An 18,232-nucleotide genomic window follows, 5' to 3' on the forward strand; every position below is an offset into this window, starting at 1 on the left:
CAGACACTCCTGCTGGTATTTTTAGCTTTTCTAAGAGTTTTATTTTATGACACTGCTGGCACTGGCCTATTCTGCGCACAGGAACGCCACATTTTAATTGGGAAAGGCAAGAAAGGCCCTGATTCGGAGGCCTGAGCTCAGTGTTCTGTCCTTCCCGCCCTGGTCCAACGCGGTAGCTAGTACAGTTGCGCGGAGGGCGGGGTAGTTAGAGCCAGGCACTTCCGCTTACGGCGGTTAGCGCTCTAGTTTGCAGGACGAGACCGGGCGTAAAGGTCACATGCTTCAGCAGTTGCGCAGCAGACAGGTGCAGTGGGCGCGCAGCCGGCACGCCAAAGGCTAGCCCGACTGCGCCTGTCCGCGGCCTTTGACTTAAGGAGGCAGTACGATCTCAGCATCTGACAATCATATCTTAAAGGGGTTTTTAGTGTACTGACCACCGGGATCAGGGGCGCGGTTTACTTCAAGTGTGATCGATTGCTTAATACAGGCAGCCCTCAGGTATGAGAGTTTTTTACTCCAGAGAGATTTGAATCTCCACTTCGATGAGGCCTATAATGCTGAGGTACAAGAGATTTGTCAGGAATTAGCAGTACTACAAATAACCTTAAAATCAGAGCTGCCTACACACTGCCATGGCCATCTACTTGACCTGATTTTTGCAAATTGAGAGACGCTGATAATCGAACCCCCGATACCCGTGGTCTGGTCTGATCATCATCTGATCTCTTTTAAGGTGGCGGTACCGGTAGCTAACATACAGGGGAAGGTGGAAATCAAGGAGAGATGAAGGAGGTGGGCAGGCTTCTCCTCAGAGATGTTCAACAAGGCTCTTGGCCAGGGTGGGCCTCCGGGTGATCTTGAGATAGAGTCAGATTTTGAGGCTCTAAATAGACGCATTACAAAGGCACTTGATAGCACTGCACCATGGTCGAGCAAAGGACCAAGGAGACAAACAAAATCTGCCCCTTGGTTCTGGGCCGAACTTCGGAAGGAGAAGGCGGCATGCAAGCGCTTTGAGAGATGCTGGAGGAGAGGTTTTTTAGTGATAAGACAGGACCGAATATAAAAACAGCCTTATGGGATACCATGCCCTAATTAGAAAGACTCGAGCGTCCTATTATAGAGGGAGGATAGAGGGAGCACATAACTCGGTGAAAGAGCTGTTCTCCGTCTTTAAAGAAATATCTGACCTATCCAGCACTGTAGCACCGTTGACAGGGTCTGAGGAATCCTGTAATCGGGTGGCAGAGTACTTTGGGGATAAGGTAGAGAGGATTTACTCCTCCTTCCCGGATGCGGCCAGAGAAGGATGCATGGTAGAGGAGGCTCCTATCAACTTGAAGGGGACGGAGTGTCTAATGACCTCCAGTGTCCTTCCTCGGGACTCTTTAGGCATAATAGCTGCTAAAATCAAATTGGGTTCTCCTAAAGATCGTGCATCGCCTAAAGTATTGAAAGGTAGTGTGGAGATCCTAGAGCCTTACATCAGACACCTATTAGAGCTACCATTTAGCTCAGGAAAGGTGCCAAAAACTTGGAAGGAGCCCGTGGTGCTCCCCTTGAAAAAAAAGCCTAATGTCAGCATGGAGCAATTAGACAACCTGCGCTCTATCTCGCTTCTACCTTACTTCGCTAAGATCGCGGAGAAGGTTGTTAATATCAGCTAACAGCCCATATTGATGCTCATAAGCTGCTCCATCACACCCAATCAAGCTTCCGTGCACTCCATTCGACAGAGTTAGCGCTGTCCCTGTCTACAGAGACCTTACGGAAATTTATGGACGAGGGTCAGACGGCGGCCCTAATTCTTTTGGATTTAAGTGCCGCATTTGACACTGTAGCTCACCACACGTTACTGCAGTGTCTAAAAAGGGGAGGAGTGGTGGGAAAAGCGTGGGAATGGCTGGAGTCCTTTCTGCAAGATCGCAGTTTTCAAGTGGCACAGGGACCATATCGGTCCAAAGACATCAGCTTGAAACAGGGGGTGCCACAAGGGTCCAGTCTCAGCCCAACTCTTTTTAATCTTTATGTAGCACCTGTGACGGAGATCACGGAACAATTCGGGGTGGAAGTTGTGTCCTATGCAGACGACACTTAACTGGCTGTGGCTTTGACACAACCAGAGGAGAAGGCAGGCAGCAATTTCACTATTTGTCTGCAGGAACTGGCGGTTTGGATGGTGAACAATTGCCTCAAAATAAATGGAAACAAAACTGAGGTACTGATTGTTGGGAAGGCTCCATCGGTGTGGACTTGGGCTTGGTGGCCTCAAGTGCTGGGCCCTCTATTCTCAGCTAGCAAACAAGTTAGGAATTTGGGGGTATGGCTCGATACTAAGATCTCTTTTGAGAACCACACAAGACGAGGGGCAGGCACATGTTTTGGCATTATGAGGGGTCTCAGGAAGACACTGGACCTATTGCCAATGACAGCCAGAAAAACAATGGTCCATGCTTTGGTAACATCAAGGCTGGACTATGGGAATGTCCTTTATTTGGGAGCAAATGTTAAGTGTATTCAGAGGCTGCAGCGTATACAGAATGCGGCGGCACGCTTGGTTCTGATGCTGCCTAAGAGAGCCTCTTCTAAGAGGGCGCTGAAAACACTACACTGGCTTCCGATCAGGGAACGGGTGTTGTTTAAAGCCTTATGTGTTAGTCACCGAATCGCACAGGGGAAAGGGCACATCTATCTCCATAACCTGCTAACCCTATACAAGCCAACCCGACAACTGAGATCTAGCGGGATGGGGCAGGTCAAGGTCCCAAAGTTCAGAAAAGCGAGGATGGGAGGGCGCTCCTTTCGCATTCTGGCAGCTCGACACTGGAACAGACTCCCTCCGAGACTCCGGCTGGGGACGTCAGATTTGGCGTTCCGCAAAGAGCTGAAAACTTACCTCTTTCCCAAAGAGTAGGCCTGGGCTAGGTAGCGGGCAGGTGCAATCAAATTTTAGTACTGAGGTGCTCTTGTTAAAGCCGTATTGCAGCGCGGGGACACACTAGCCTAGTGTAACCAGGCGCTTTATAAATTCAGTTATTATTATTATTATTAACTTCCTATCACTGGTGTAAATGTTTATATAATTCTGACTTCCAATGAAGTTGCCACCAATCCAATGTCATGTGATGTAACACCTGCAATATCTATAAACTTAGGGAACTGATACCTATCACCTCCCCTTGCATTGCAGAGTTCATGAAACTCATTTGGATTTGTCAGTTTGATATGGGTATAAAAGACGATGACTTTAGTTCATAATTTACTTTTCACTTATTGAGATGTTATGCAACTTCCAAATGAGCAAACTTATGAATGGAATATTACTTTTATCACATGCACTGTACAAATGTATGATTTTAATAAAGAAATCTAAGTTCAAAGTTTAAAACAACATTTATTTTTTTATACAAAATGTGTTGCACTTTTACAGAAGTGAGCCTGTATGTGTTCCCTTACATGCACAATGCATTTAGCATCTACAGTTACATAGGATTATATTAACTCTGGTTGTCACCAATATATTTTTCAAAATCTCCTTGTGCTTTGTAGTTTATCACATGTCTTTTGTTGTTGAATTAATCAGGTCTTGTTAAATAAAGAATGGCACAATAAAAAGCTTTAATAGCAGTATTGAATGGTGCTTTTTCAATTCCACATTGTGCTTTACTGACAATTGCTATAGGATGTAAAATGGTTTGCTGTATTGACACAAGCTCTGTAAATCTGCAGTACAATTGTTCACTATATCAATTCACAGCAAAATAAACATTTCTAGGTAGATGCCTTTACAACACCACACAATCCATTGTCCATTGTACATCTTAAACAGTACAACATAAGCTTTTTTTTCCTTTCTTGGTTTATACCACATATAATCATATAGCATCTACATTTTAGGTGTATTTACAAATTCAACAAAATATCTACATATAAAAAGGTAACTTAAAATCAAACTTGATGCAAGTTATGAACAACCAATTTATTGGCAAATGAAATCGAGCATTCCTTCAACCATAGGCTGTTATATCACTTCATATATGGAGGCAAATATTGTGTGTGGAAACGTAGATATATAAGTATCTGCTCTATTTTAATTTATGTTTGTTTACTTTTAATCCATGGAAAAATTTGTCAGAATATCTAATGGTGAAGAAATTTAGATTAGCAAAGTTAGCAACAGCTATGAATGGTTGTTTATTTTCAAAGAAGGCTACAGCGTTGAGTGTTCACTTGAAGGCATATCAGCCACTGTGGCAGATGATCTTTCTTGCAAACACAGTTGAAACTATGCTTCTGTAGCTTGCATGCTCCTGGAGTGCTGAAATATAACCAGCCATTTCAATGTATAAACGGCATAAGGCAATGACAGCATTTTATATCCTGTCTATAAAGCTTTTTATTTATAGATTTACCTAAGTTTTATACCATAATACAAGTCAATACAAAAATGTACAATTTACTCCTATTTTTGCAGCACTGTGTTTCCATAGCTTTTCTACCTTTTCAACAAGTTTTTTGGCAAAGGCTCCAGCCCACCAATCAAAGTTCACTGTACCAACTGTTTTTAACAGTGCAGTACACCATGGAATGCATATTGTAGAAAGGCACTGAATATTCTTTGCCCATTGTTGAATGGAATTGGTGTCTGTTGGTAATTTAGTACAATGGTGACACAATTCCAAAAACACACTGTGATACATGTAGTTGTATGTATTTTTAGCAACACAATGTAAATACAGTGTAGAAATGGAGCACTGTAGTGCAGTAATACTTGATGAAGTCAGAACGCTTTGAAATGAAAGGAGCAAAGAGCAAATAACTATCTCTGTAAGCCTCAGCAAATGCAATTGTATCATATTTAAATTATTCAGCAATTATATACATACATGTCCTAAAACTCTTGCAAAAGGACATATGATAACTATACATTGAAGTCACCGATTTCAAAACAATGTCCACAAAGACATTGAGATCTATATACTGTAATACAACTATTATAATACTCTGACAAGGAAAACGCACTTAATATCCAGGAACTCAGCTGTGGACTCTGTGACAACATATCAAACCATACCTTTAGAACCTACAGATGTGTGTACATGAAATATTTAGCATTTTTCATGCATTATCTTTTTAAAGACATGTAGTAGTTTTAGATGATACATTTCGATGACTAATTCTTTCCTTTAAAAAGCAGAGAGGCCTAAATCCACAACATCCAGTACATTTGTGGTGTTCACTCTTGAAACAATGTTATTTCCATACAACCCAGTAACCTCACACATTTTAACATTATGAATGTATTGATCTGAGTCTGTCTCCAGCAGGTTCTGGGTACCAGCAGAGAGATGTACAAGTGCTTTGAACATAACGGAGAATGGCATTGGATGTAAGCTAATAGATCACACAAAAGAATTCATGGCGTTAACAGGAGAAGGTGCTTCTGAGCTTTCATTTCCTTCAACAGGTTCTTTCTCTTTTTTACCACTATATTGTCCAATAAAGGAGCCATCCTCATTGAATTGGCCATTGACGCCTTCTCCGTAGTCAACTAAGCTATCATCACTGTCCTCTTTTTTCACAGTCCTGTCTGATGGTGTCCGGCTTCCCTTCTTTAGTGGTTTATGGTCCTCTGCATCACTGCAAATGTAAAAAAACACAGATATACAACTGCATAAACAGCAATTCACTATAAATACAATCCTTTCAGCTTACCACTAAAACATGCGGATGAAACCATCATTTGTTCATTCATTTTACAGCCCACAAAAATAAAAGCTACAGTAAAAGCTCCAAATGGAGACAACATATGTTATGCCGTTAATGTGAAAATAGTGTGAAGTAATGATAAAAATGCCTTTGCAACTTAAGCAGCATGTTTTTCATCATGCGTGGGTGTAATACTCGTGAATCTGTTTCTGACATTTTCTTAAATGTCACACTTGAAAAAAATTATGGCTAGTTCTAGATAATACAATTATGTTTATAGCATTAGTATTCATTTATGGTCTGTTCTTGATTCTTTGAAGATGCAGCCCACTATTACAATGGTTAAATGTAGACAATGGATGGATTTGTTTTAATGGAATCTGGTTTCATTCATTAAAAGACAGTCAAATTTTAATTTGGAAGAGTCCTATTTAGAAGGAAAGGTTTTCAGCATGCCTGACCTTTCTAGCGATCTACAAACTCCATTTAAAGAATGAGGAAGTATCAAATGTAAATCAGCAAAACAAAACACATTGTTAAGACCCACATATATGCCCATTGCTAATAGGCTGTAGATTTCAATTTATGCAAAGAAGCCTCTATAAAATGTATTGCCTAAAAGATGGTGTCAAAGGTTTTTGAAGTAAATGCAAACAAAAAATTATCAATGAGCCAAACAAAGGTATGCATTGCGTCCTTTCACTGGTTAGCTTTTTCCTCCTGTTAATAATATGTATATGGAACTTTTATTGTTCAAACTGGAATAAAAATACGTAAAATGTTAAGTAGGAAAATAAAGATAAATATTTATACAAAGCAAAAAGCAGTGCGATGCACATTTGAGGACACCAAAAATGTTTAATTTGGTAGTTTGTCTTCACCAGAGAATTACTGTTGTAAAATGTAAGCCCACTTGTCTATAGGATTTTCTATCTGTAACCAAGTACCTATCATTGGTATTTACAAAAGAAATTTGAGAATGGAGCTCGACACTTAGGGGTTCAAAATTTAGATTGGGAGATAATGTCAAACAAGAGGGCTTTGAATCGCAATATATTCTGTAGCGGTTTGTGCTTTTATGTTGCATATCTTGGGCAGTTAGTATTTGCTAATGTGATTTGTATCCTGTCCAAACTGTGATAGATGTGGACTATTACAGTTGCTCCACTCTGAAACTGCACACTGTGGATTTCTTTGTCACAGGGACTAGAGAATAAAAATGGAGCTATAGTAGAACGCATGGCTAAATGCAGATAAATACTTTATAAAGGCTTAGCTACAGAATTTAAAAGGATTTTATTTCCACTAATTCTAGTGCAAAGTATTTTGGTAAGTTAATAAGTAGTTGTCTTTAAAAATGCAGAGTATATAATCAGGCACGGCCCGTGTAGGGCGTTACACCGGGCGGTGATGTCAGGTGGGGGAGGGGCAGGGTGGGGGGTTGTAAAATGCAGGATATGGACGATTTCAGGTAAGTACCGGAAAAAATAAATGAAACGAATTTCGTTCCGTGCGCTGCATCGCCAAAAGTGATGCAGCGTGCGCAGCAAAATTCGTTTTTTTTTCCGGTACTTACCTGAAATCATCCATATCCCGCATTTTACAACCCCCATCCCTGCCCCTCCCCCGCCTGACATCACCGCCCGGTGTAACGCCCTATACGGGCCGTGCCTGTATATAATGTCTGACACAAATCAAGTTTGGAAACATCTGACTGCTGTTAAAATGTTTAATGCTACGACAACGAAAAAATTAACGCTATATGAGCTGCATTAAAGTGTCTGTACGATTTGCCAACCTAATGCAATTAACTAAATCACCTCCAATTAAATTGTATGTACAGTCATCCGTAACTATTAACCCCATTGTCAGAGGCATATCATGCTTCCGTCATTGTTTGACTACACACAAAGATTCACTGATGTTAAAGAAAAATTCCTTAAAGAATACTATCTGGAATTTCTACCACTGAATGAATGTGAAGATTTTTATCGAATTTATTTAAACTGAGGTTTCGGTTGAAAAAAACATAGTTTGCTATGTATTCCAAATCGTATTTGAATTAAAGTTCGCATTAACCTCGCACACAAAGGTGGCAACTTTTCTAAGCTAGGACAAAAACACCTGTCAGAATCAACACATTCAAGGGCAACACTGCACCTTTCCAAACAAAGATGAAATACAGTTAGTCTGATTGGCATTATTTAATGTGACACGGTATGGCTATTGGCATCGCTCATACATGGGTTCTAAGAGAAATGTATTGTTTGTAATAAGATATTATCTATTTTGCTATTTTAAAGGTTGCTACTATTCACCTGCTGTTCTTTTTCATTCCATATTTTTCAGTAAATCTTTCACTGGAAGGGGGTCTTATACAATGCCTTGTGCTGAAGCATCAGGTAATGCCATTCTGACTAAAATATAATGTTTAACTTTAGCTGGAGCTTGCTCTATTTGATCATGCAGAGTGAAACGTTTTATGCACACAGTTTGGCATCCGTACAGATCCCATAGTTTAAATGCCTGTGTCTTGATTTCTGCTCTAAAATATTGTTTATTAGAACATTTGAATGTTGAGATCTCCTTTGAAAACAATGGAGTGTTCTGGGCTTCTAATGGTTGCTGTGTACAAAGGCCTCAGGGAGCCCAAGGGGATTTAAATCCGCTCAGGCTCCATGAGGCCTTTGTTTTATTTGTTAGAACATTCTGCCCTCTAGTGGGTGAATGTTCTAATAGCCTTATAGCCCTCCGTAGCTGGGCTATACAGGCATTAAAGTCCAGCTCCCTTGTTAAAGGCCCTTGAACGCTAGAGGGCGCCTTTAATGGCCAGTATATCCCACTACGGTGGCCTATAAGGCTATATTATAAAACTGGAATGTTGGGAGCTCCATTGCAGATAAGGGAGTTGCTCAGTGCTAATAATGGCTGGTATAACCCCACTGCTCTACCATTACAATGTTTGTCTTTCTGTTTCTCCCTTTTTAATTTAGAGCCTTCTACCTTCTTTAGTGAGGGAATTGTTCTAATAGCCTTCTAGCCCTTCTGCCTTGGGCTACACTGGTTGTTAAAGGCCCTCTACCTCATTATAGGCCCTTGTCTGCTGCCCGGGCCTAAAACTCTAGTTCTGGGCCTTTAAAAACCAGTATAACCCTCAGCAGTGCAATGTTTGAATCCCCACACACCTCAGGACTGAGTTACTTGAAACAATCAAATTATCTTTATTATTAATTGAATACATGGACTGCTAATGCTGCCCTCATGTGCATTTACAATCTTTGAAAGAATATATTGAATATTGTGAAAAGAAACATATTTTGGTTCCTCGAACTGATATCATTAACAATATATATTTCACTCAATATTATACATGCAAAGGTATATCTAGAAACATGCCATACAGCACAAGCAGCAGTGAATTGAGATACCTATATTCAAGCTCTGTTTGTACAACTCAAACAGCAATGAATAAAGTAAAGGATTCCTTAACACCCTACTTTAATGTCATAACAGTGTTTTCATCAGGCCAGCTATGAAACACTTGAAAGCAGCATGAGCTATTCCCTACTAGTGTTTTACACATACAACATCTTTGTCTTTCTGGTAGTCGGAAAGACAAATGTGCAATGTGAACATTAAGTTCCTTTCCTTGCAGCTTTGGTCTATATGTTCAGATAGTCTATGAAGTACAATGGTACTCACACATTGCACTTTCCCCTACTTCATCAATTGTGCGCTGCTCTGTTTGGATAGAGCTGCTACATTCACCATGTCGTTACCACATTCACCGCATTTGTGGTTGTTGGTCATTGACGCTGCTGCTGGTGTCAGTGGCCTTTTAGATTCTCTGTTGAAATGGAGGTGGGGAGGGCGATTGCAGCCCTTCAGTCTGTCATCATTCCTTGGCTGTGGATTGCCTGGCTGCCAGCCCCTTGTGCCAATTGCTGACAGCTACTATTGCAACTGCCGTTGGATGTTCTGAACAGCATAGAATCTCAGGCACGCAGCAGGTGGTGGCTGTATGTTGTGCATAAGCCATGAGCTTGTAAATCAGCAAGCAAGCAGAGAGAGTAAAGAGCAGCACCAGCCAACTGGATTTATCTGGCACCAGGAAAAGACCATCAAAGCGCCTAAGCCCTACGCAGCAGGAGGCTTGTGGGAGATCTCGAATGCTCATGGTATTGGAAAGTGGATTTGGACTACTCGCGAACATCTCCAGTGGCTCTGGTACTGATAATATTTTGGCCACAATAGGACGTGAGCTACAGCGCGTCAGGGCGGTATGCCATATTGTGTGCTGGGGTCTGTGAATCACAGTGTACAGAGGCAACTTGGCGCCAATCTAGCTCAGTTACTACTTCGTCATTGTGACATCTATCCTTTCCTGCTTTTAACTTCCAGTTGACTTCAGCTTTCTTGTAATCCCCCTAATCCACGCTGAGCTAATAACCATTATTTAAACTACCTGTCTAAAAAATACAGAGCAATAACAACTCAACAAGGCTGTGACTTGGCTCCACTTCTATTCTCCTTGCATATGGCCGATTTGCAAAACTTCCTGAACCAATATCAAGCATTAGCCCCAAAACTGGGAATGCATAGGATCTCACATTTGGCATATGCAGATGGCTTAGTGATACTTTCTCAAACACAGAACAGATTACACCATCTTTACGGGCAATTAAACAAGTTCAGTTTCAAGAATGGATTAACAACTAATCACTCCAAAACCAAAATAATGATGTTTGGAAAGTAAACAAGATAGCCTGGGAACTTGGCTGGGCCATTATTGAAACTGTTAACCAATACAATTATCTCGGGCCTTGATTGACAGTAGGCTATCATGGTCAAGTATTTACACAATTAGGAAGTCAAACTCTATCGTCATCACTAAATCAATCATGAGATTCACCAAAGCATTTGGTGGTAGAGCTTTAGACTACTATCTAAAAGCCTTAGGAAAGAAACTCATTCCATTTCTACTTTGTGCTTCACCCGTTCGAATGGGAAGACGGTTCTCAAACTTGAGAAATTCTGTATGCAGAGTATCCATCAATTTTTACATCTCCAATCTGCCGCCCTTCATTGCGCCATCAGGCTGGAGATGAATTTAAAATTACTCTCTTCACTCAATACTGGAGCTACTATAAATTATTTGCGTGGCTGTGTAAACGCAGCTCCCGCCTCCCTAAAATCCTTAATTCATTTGAACTTGTGATATGGAACTGAATATTTTTTGTTTTCAAGGTCATTAAAGTATAACATTTATGAGAGTTTGAGAATTTAATTTAACTGAGTTGATCTGTACGAAAGAGTGTTGTTAGTAAGACCGTAACTCATGTTCAAAAGAAGAAAGATATAATCTTGCCAAAAAAATGCAAGTACATGGATCTGGTTTGCAAATCTTATTTACTGTTTCACCAGGATTATATCAATTTTAACTTGAAAGATGTGATAAAAAGGAAGTATTGAAGATTCTGATTGCTATATATATCCCTAAACATCATGGCGTCAGTCTCTGCAAGGAAAGAAGTCATGTTGACTCTGTGGCTATAATGAGGAAACCCTTAACCATCTATTATGCATATGCAAGACACATCTGCGTGTATGGAGATGCTATCTGCGGACCCTTTTCTAGGACGCTAATATGAGATCAATCTCAGAAGAAGGTAAATACTGTTTCAATTTTACAAATCTTGATTGCATTATCAAGTTATTGAAATTGTTTGATTAAACTGAAAATGTTAAGTAATCATATTTAAATATGTTTAACTAATGCAGCTTTATAATCCTGTTTTAAAAGTTCACTCTGGAATTCTCTTTCGGCTGCTGTCTCCCCCTTATTTGGATTAAAGTTTTGAATTAAAGTTTTGTCTTGAGGAACACAAGGGTGAAGTGGCAATAATAAAAACACGCTCTTCTAGAAACTGTACTAAGCCTACTCGCAATCAGGATTTAGTAGCATTATCTGGGAACAAAGCTTCTCCAGATGAGTCTATATCACATCTATCACTATGTTTAGCCAAGGTGGCTCAGATGGACCCCCACCAGATATGCACCTGCAGGGTAGGATACATATGGAAGGAAACAAGGGTGCAACTTTAAAGTCCATGGACAGGTTTAAACTCTGGTACAAGCAGCAATTGGTCCAAGAATGTTTAAAGAAGGTAGACAGAATAGACAAACGCATTGCTGTGTAATATCACTTCAGGCCACACCATAGGAACCCCGGGGAGACTTCCATGATACACAAATGTGAGCTGGGAGTTCCCAATAAAAATCAATGTGTAATAACTACTGTAGCACAAATAGTGATACTTCATGCTAACATCAACATAGGAGATTGTATTATCCCTGATGCCCTTGATTCCCCTGCAAATTCTCCTGGAAACTCAGGGAATCTGGACTCAGACTCTGTTTATGGGTATGATGGTTTAAGATATGGAGGCATTCTAGGATCAGACCAAACTGAAAAGTCAGCTAATTCTTTGATGATTCATTACCCTTGTATCAATTGGAAACTTTACAGCACTTAAGGGGTTATGAATCAATCCATTCTATTGTTAAATAATGTGGAAGTAAATAATAAATCTGCATTCATAAACAGGATAAACACATAGTCTAAATATCTGACACGTGAGTGTACTCCCCCACCTATCCAGTATTAGCCACAATGGCGGCTATTAGTAACACCCTGTAGCAAATGTCACAAATACTACCAAATCAATCAGCATTATTATCAGAACAGGTGTCACTACTAAATCAAATTAATACTAAGTTAACTTTGATTAAAATTAATGCAATTCAGATATCTGCAATTAAACACGACCTTAATGATCTGGTATCTGCTTCAACTTCTAGATGATATAGTAGACCTACTGCAGTTACTCCCTCTGACGATCCAGAATCTAATAACATGCACATCCTCTTCATTCAACTACACCAACCATAGGAATCTCAGTCAAGACATTAGCAGGGACTGAATGCAACCATGAAAACTTTGTCCCATATGTAAGCAAGCATTGAATGAAGAAATTTAAAGACTTAAGAAACACACATGTATGACTAAGGATACCGCAAAACAAAACTATGAAACTACATTTGACAATTATTCTATTTTCAGGAACCCAACATCTAATACTGCTTCACATTCTTCTATGTCACCAACTTTACCATCGCCTGTTAAAAACATAGATGTTGCAATTTCGACGGATATTCCAGTTTCTACCTTAATCATCTCTAATGCCATATAAACTAAAAGCAACAGTCTCTAAAGGAGCAGATGAAAAGGTAGAAGTCTCTCTCTCATCACTTCAGTCAGTGGATTCAGTAGTATTAAAAATACATAATGGATGGGGTCACTGTAATAGCAATAACCCTAGCAATTCCCCACCCAGTCTCAGAAGGCGCAATCAATTTAAATCAGATCCACCAAGAGGTCAAACAGGCAGGTAGTACGTTTTTCCCTAACACAACTGGTGCCTAGAGCAACACCGATTTACGGACTCATAACAATATGGCAATTCAAAGTTTAGAGTGTCCTTAGCATGTAGATGTGATGCAAGGGCCTACCTTGGAAGAGTCATGCAATACATGGAATTTCCCTCTACCTCCGTTCATAAGAGCCAGTGTGATTTAGCTCCAAATAACTCTAAAGGAAATATATTGGAATACAAAAGTTGATGGGCTATTCAAACTATGGGTTATCCGATACCAAGCTTTGATATCCCTTTATTATTTTGCTACTTTTAATAATAAAGAAAAAGTCCCAAAAAAGTTAACCAAACTTTCAATATTTCCAAAAATGTACTAAATGTTAGCCAAAAGAATGTATTTGTGAGATTAATTAAAATCATAACAAATGAACATTTGTACTTTAAGTAAATTACAGTTGTACTGAGTATACCATATTGACACCAGTTGAATGAACAATAAAGGTAAATAAAAAATGTGTTAATATCCCAAAAAACATTGTGCTAAGGTGCCAATTCCCACTTAAAACCAGGATTTAAGATACATGTACACACTGCGTGAAATATATAAATATCCATAACATTCTATGGCTAAAAACACATTTCATAATATGCTCCAAAATATGGCTAAGGTAATTCAGTGGAGGATCATTAAAAAGGGTGTGATAATCATGTGCAGCAGCATTCATTAATCATATATGCTTCCCTCCTTACAATCTTGAGCATGGATTCTGTTTGTTACTTTTTACAGTTCTCCGATAACAACCTCAAAATATTTAAGCACTCTACAGATTAGCTGTACACCTTGACCCAGCACACAAGATTTAGTCACCTTCTTAATCGTTCCAAATTCCTTTCTTAAATATAAGGAAAAGAGCAGCACACCATTATCTGTTGTTAGGACATTACTTTATTGCTGAGGCACGATCAATGTGTTTCAGCTCCAGCAAGCCTTGTTCACCTCCTTAACAGTATGTGCTCCCAATTGTAAAAAAAACAGGACCTTAATAGTTTAATCCTAAGCACAAATACAAGGGAACACACAAACAAAATATGAGAAAATGTTTAACACCTGTAGCTACAACCTCTATAACACTTACAGGGCATTGCACTTTGTGAATTCCAGCTCACTTGTAATATGAGAAGTTGCAATCTACATTGCATGAATTTTATACATATCACTTGTCTCAAATTAATCTGACATAAATCTCAGCCTTAAACAAGTTGAATGTGGGCAACAGCAAGATGATTTCTTTTAGCTTTGAAAATTCCTCCATGTTCTCCACAAATGTCATACTTAGAGTGGACTCTTTGACTATTATATTGAGGAAGATATAACCCAGAATGCTGATCCAATCTTCAGTGTGACCCAAACCATCTATAATCCTAGTAAGGTTCTTAGTGCCTTTTCTGTTTTGTATGTTTCAGTTAGTACAAAGCTCCTTTCATAGCACATTCTTGAGTGTGCCTGCTGCACTTACCTAGTGCCTGACTAGATAGCCATGAAAATAGTAACAGTGAAACAATTTGAGAGAGAGAAGGGGATGTTTGTCTGTCTTCTCTATTCTGATTATTTCAAAACATAATAAATGAACCCACTGCCAACTCAATGTTAGGTGTTTTCAGTCTCTTAAACCTTCTGAAAAAAAGGAACCCTTAAGTTTTTAAAAGAACTCTCACTCACCAAACTAGTTGGTGACATGCTTCATCATTGGGTTGCCACCCTGGGTGCCAAATGACCCCAGGGTGTCCTTTACACCAGATTTACTGTAGAGCTGGTTCTTTGGAGGTGCGTGAGCTGGGGAATTTGGAGGTGCATGAAGTGCAAGTGATTTAAAATTGTCTAATGATCTACCACCTGATCTTGAGCTATATTTAACTATGACTTTGGGCAAGTTTAAAAATGTGGGGAATCTTTTTTGGGTCCTCAATGGGCCTTTTATATCCTGTGATGTGTGGTCAACAAGTATCAGTAATTTACGATATGTCCAAAAGGCTCAATACGGCTTTCAACAGGACACAAAAAAAATGTGCGATGTGCAAACACCCTATTCCTTACAGTGTAGAAATGCAGGCGTCTCATCCTTTCAAATTCCTATGTTGTCTCCTCTGGCCCCGTAACTCAATGGGAGTATTTGCTATTCCATGTTAAATACTTCCTTTTTGCAGCATCACAGCATGTGAGGGACGTGCTCAGCAAGAAATTTATTGGTCTTCCCACGGAATGTCCTGTTTCTTCTTCTAATTTGTTCTGTACAATGCCCAGAACATTCCATAGCAGCATTCCATTCACCATCTACGGGACGTGCTATCCTCCCTTCTTACTGGCTGCCTTTCCCTGGAGGAAGGAGTTCTATCGGCTAACTAGGGCAGCTTGTTCTCTTTTCCTATTTGTTGAACCACCGTACCCCAGAAGGCAAAGTTCTGTGATGTTAGTAGTTGCTTATAGTAGGGAATCCTTCAGATTGGTTCCTACTCATTCTACATAATGGCCCAGTCTTTCAGATTGGGTTTTGTAACCTTTATTATTAGCGCTACAGGATGAACGTTTATGAACATATCTGCATTACATTGCATTGCATCGACTACTTTACAGCACTACATGATGTATGTTTAAAAGCAAATACCTTGGCTGAAACATTTATTCTTGATATTGCTTAAGTTGAATTACAGGACTGTCAGCCACTGCCAACTCAATGTTAGGTGTTTTCAGTCTCTTAAACCTTCTGAAAAAAAGGAACCCTTAAGTTTTTAAAAGAACTCTCACTCACCAAACTAGTTGGTGATATGCTTCATCATTGGGTTGCCACCCTGGGTGCCACATGACCCCAGGGTGTGCTTTGACACCAGATTTACTGCAGAGCTGGTTCTTTGGAGGTGCGTGAGCTGGTGAATTTGGAGGTGCATGAAGTGCAAGTGATTTAAAATTGTCTGATGGTCTACCACCTGATCTGGAGCTATATTTAACTGTGACTTTGGGCAAGTTTAAAAATGTGGGGAATCTTTTTGGGACCTCAATGGGCCTTTTATATCCTTTGATGTGTGGTCAACAAGTATCAGTAATTTACGATATGCCCAAAAGGCTCAATATGGCTTTCATCAGGACACAAAAAAAATTGCCATGTGCAAACACCCTATTCCTTACAGTCTAAAAATGCTCCCCCCTTTAGCAACATTTACTTTGTCAAGGCGTCTCATCCTTTCAAATTCCTATGTTGTCTCTTCTGGCCTGTAATTCAATGTGAGTATTTGATTTTCCATGTTAAATACTTCCTTTTTGCAGCATCACAGCATGTGAGGGACCTGCTCAGCAATAAATTAATTGGTCTTCCCACGGAATGTCCTGTTTCTTCTTCTAATTCGTTCTGTACGATGCCCAGAACATTCCATAGCAGCATTCCATTCACCATCTACGGGACGTGCTATCCTCCCTTCTCATTGGCTGCCTTTCCCTGGAGGAAGGAGTTCTATCAGCTAACTAGGGCGGCTTGCTCTCTTTTCCTATTTGTTGAACCACCGTACCCCGGAAGGCAAAGTTCTGCGATGTTATTAGTTGCTTATAGTAGGGAATCCTTCAGATTGGTTCCTACTCTTTCTACATAATGGCCCAGTCTTTCAGATTCGGTTTTGTAACCTTCATTATTAGCGCTTCAGAATGAACGTTTATGAACATATCTGCATTACATTGCTTTGCATTGACTCCTTTACAGCACTACATGATGTATGTTTAAAAACAAATACCTTGGCTGAAACATTTATTCTTGATATTGCTTTAGTTGAATTACAGGACTTTCGCCACTGTGATTAACGTTGGTATACTATATTTGGTCAGGGTTATATGAAACTATTGCATGTATTCCCATAATGAAATGCTTGTTGAAATAATGCAGTGGGCAGCCACTCGCTTGGTGCCAGTGGTAAGGGCCCTCCCTCCAAGTTATGGTCAACCCTGGGTCATTAAGGGACAAGATAATGTTTATACATGTGAGTGGTGGTACTAGACCCCCCTCCTGTGGGATGGGTGAGAATGTTTACGCAATGTCATCAAGAAGTATCTCCATTAGCTTATGTATATTTGTAAATTACTGTATAGTATTGAACAGAGTGTGGTTAATAAATGTACTTTTTCCTTTTTTAACAGAAAAAGCAAAGACTGGACAATCCTTTATTGAGTGTTATTATTATGTATCTGTGAATGGTGATTACTCGCCTACACCACCTCCCTTAGACTGCTCTGCAACTCTACCCTATGAGAGTCAAGCGCTACAATGGGGTGTTTGGTTCCCAGTGGAGGACAAATGTAGACCCATTACTTGTGCAGGCCACATAAATAATGCCTAGTTTTCCCACAACTAGGAACAAAAACATACCAGAAACCAACTGATCGGAACGCACTACTAGAATTTGACTGTTTCCATCCAACACAACTGAGGGAAAATCTGCCACATGGGCATATTTTAAGCCTAAGAAGGAATTGCACAAAGAAATCGGATAACAAGGTTCAGGTGCATGCTGTCAAAGAAAAATTAAGACAAAGAAAATATCCATAGAACATAATAAAAGAAGATTAAGCGTAAGTAAACATTATTTTTCAGCTAATTAAAACTTAGAATTTATCACAATATAATTGCCAAATAAAACATCATCACTAAATAAATTCATGAAATGCGCCTTCAATCAATTTGAACTCCCAAGATTTACTTCATTTGGCCTCAAGTAAAAAATCGTTAACCTAAGTCATGTGTTCTGTAAAACTGATCCACAACTGTAGACCACCAACTATGAAATAAATGTGTTACATGCCTTTAATAACTCACCTATTTCATTTTTTAAATATCTTATGACGAAAGTAAAAAAACAACCTGGTTTAGCATAGTTAATCATACGCAACTATAATGTTCATGGTTCGGAATAAAACCTTTAAAATTCATACTAATTAAGACCACTTCATATCATAATTTTTTCCTTATTTTCCCTTTTTCCTAAATCAATTTAAATAGACCACCTGTGCACTACTTATGCCACTGACAATAACAATTACAGCTCATTCT

The 18,232-nt window shown here is 39.5% G+C and overlaps 1 protein-coding gene across 13 annotated transcripts in view; it reads right to left on the bottom strand.

Moving 5' to 3' along the window:
- Positions 1 to 3,374: 3,374 nt before the first annotated feature.
- The window catches only part of NRCAM (neuronal cell adhesion molecule), a 219,790-nt gene continuing 204,932 nt past the window's right edge, over positions 3,375 to 18,232 (bottom strand). For 12 of the 13 annotated variants that reach the window (XM_078674305.1, XM_078674316.1, XM_078674310.1 and 9 more), the window contains one exon: positions 3,375 to 5,640. In XM_078674305.1, coding sequence (XP_078530431.1) covers positions 5,403 to 5,640 — 238 coding nt within the window. In that variant the 3' untranslated portion in view covers positions 3,375 to 5,402. The remainder of the gene's footprint in view (positions 5,641 to 18,232) is intronic. The other variant, XM_078674313.1, reaches the window with a different exon arrangement.

This window comes from Lissotriton helveticus, chromosome 1_1 (genome assembly GCF_964261635.1).
Source record: "Lissotriton helveticus chromosome 1_1, aLisHel1.1, whole genome shotgun sequence".
Classification (NCBI taxonomy): domain Eukaryota; kingdom Metazoa; phylum Chordata; class Amphibia; order Caudata; family Salamandridae; genus Lissotriton; species Lissotriton helveticus.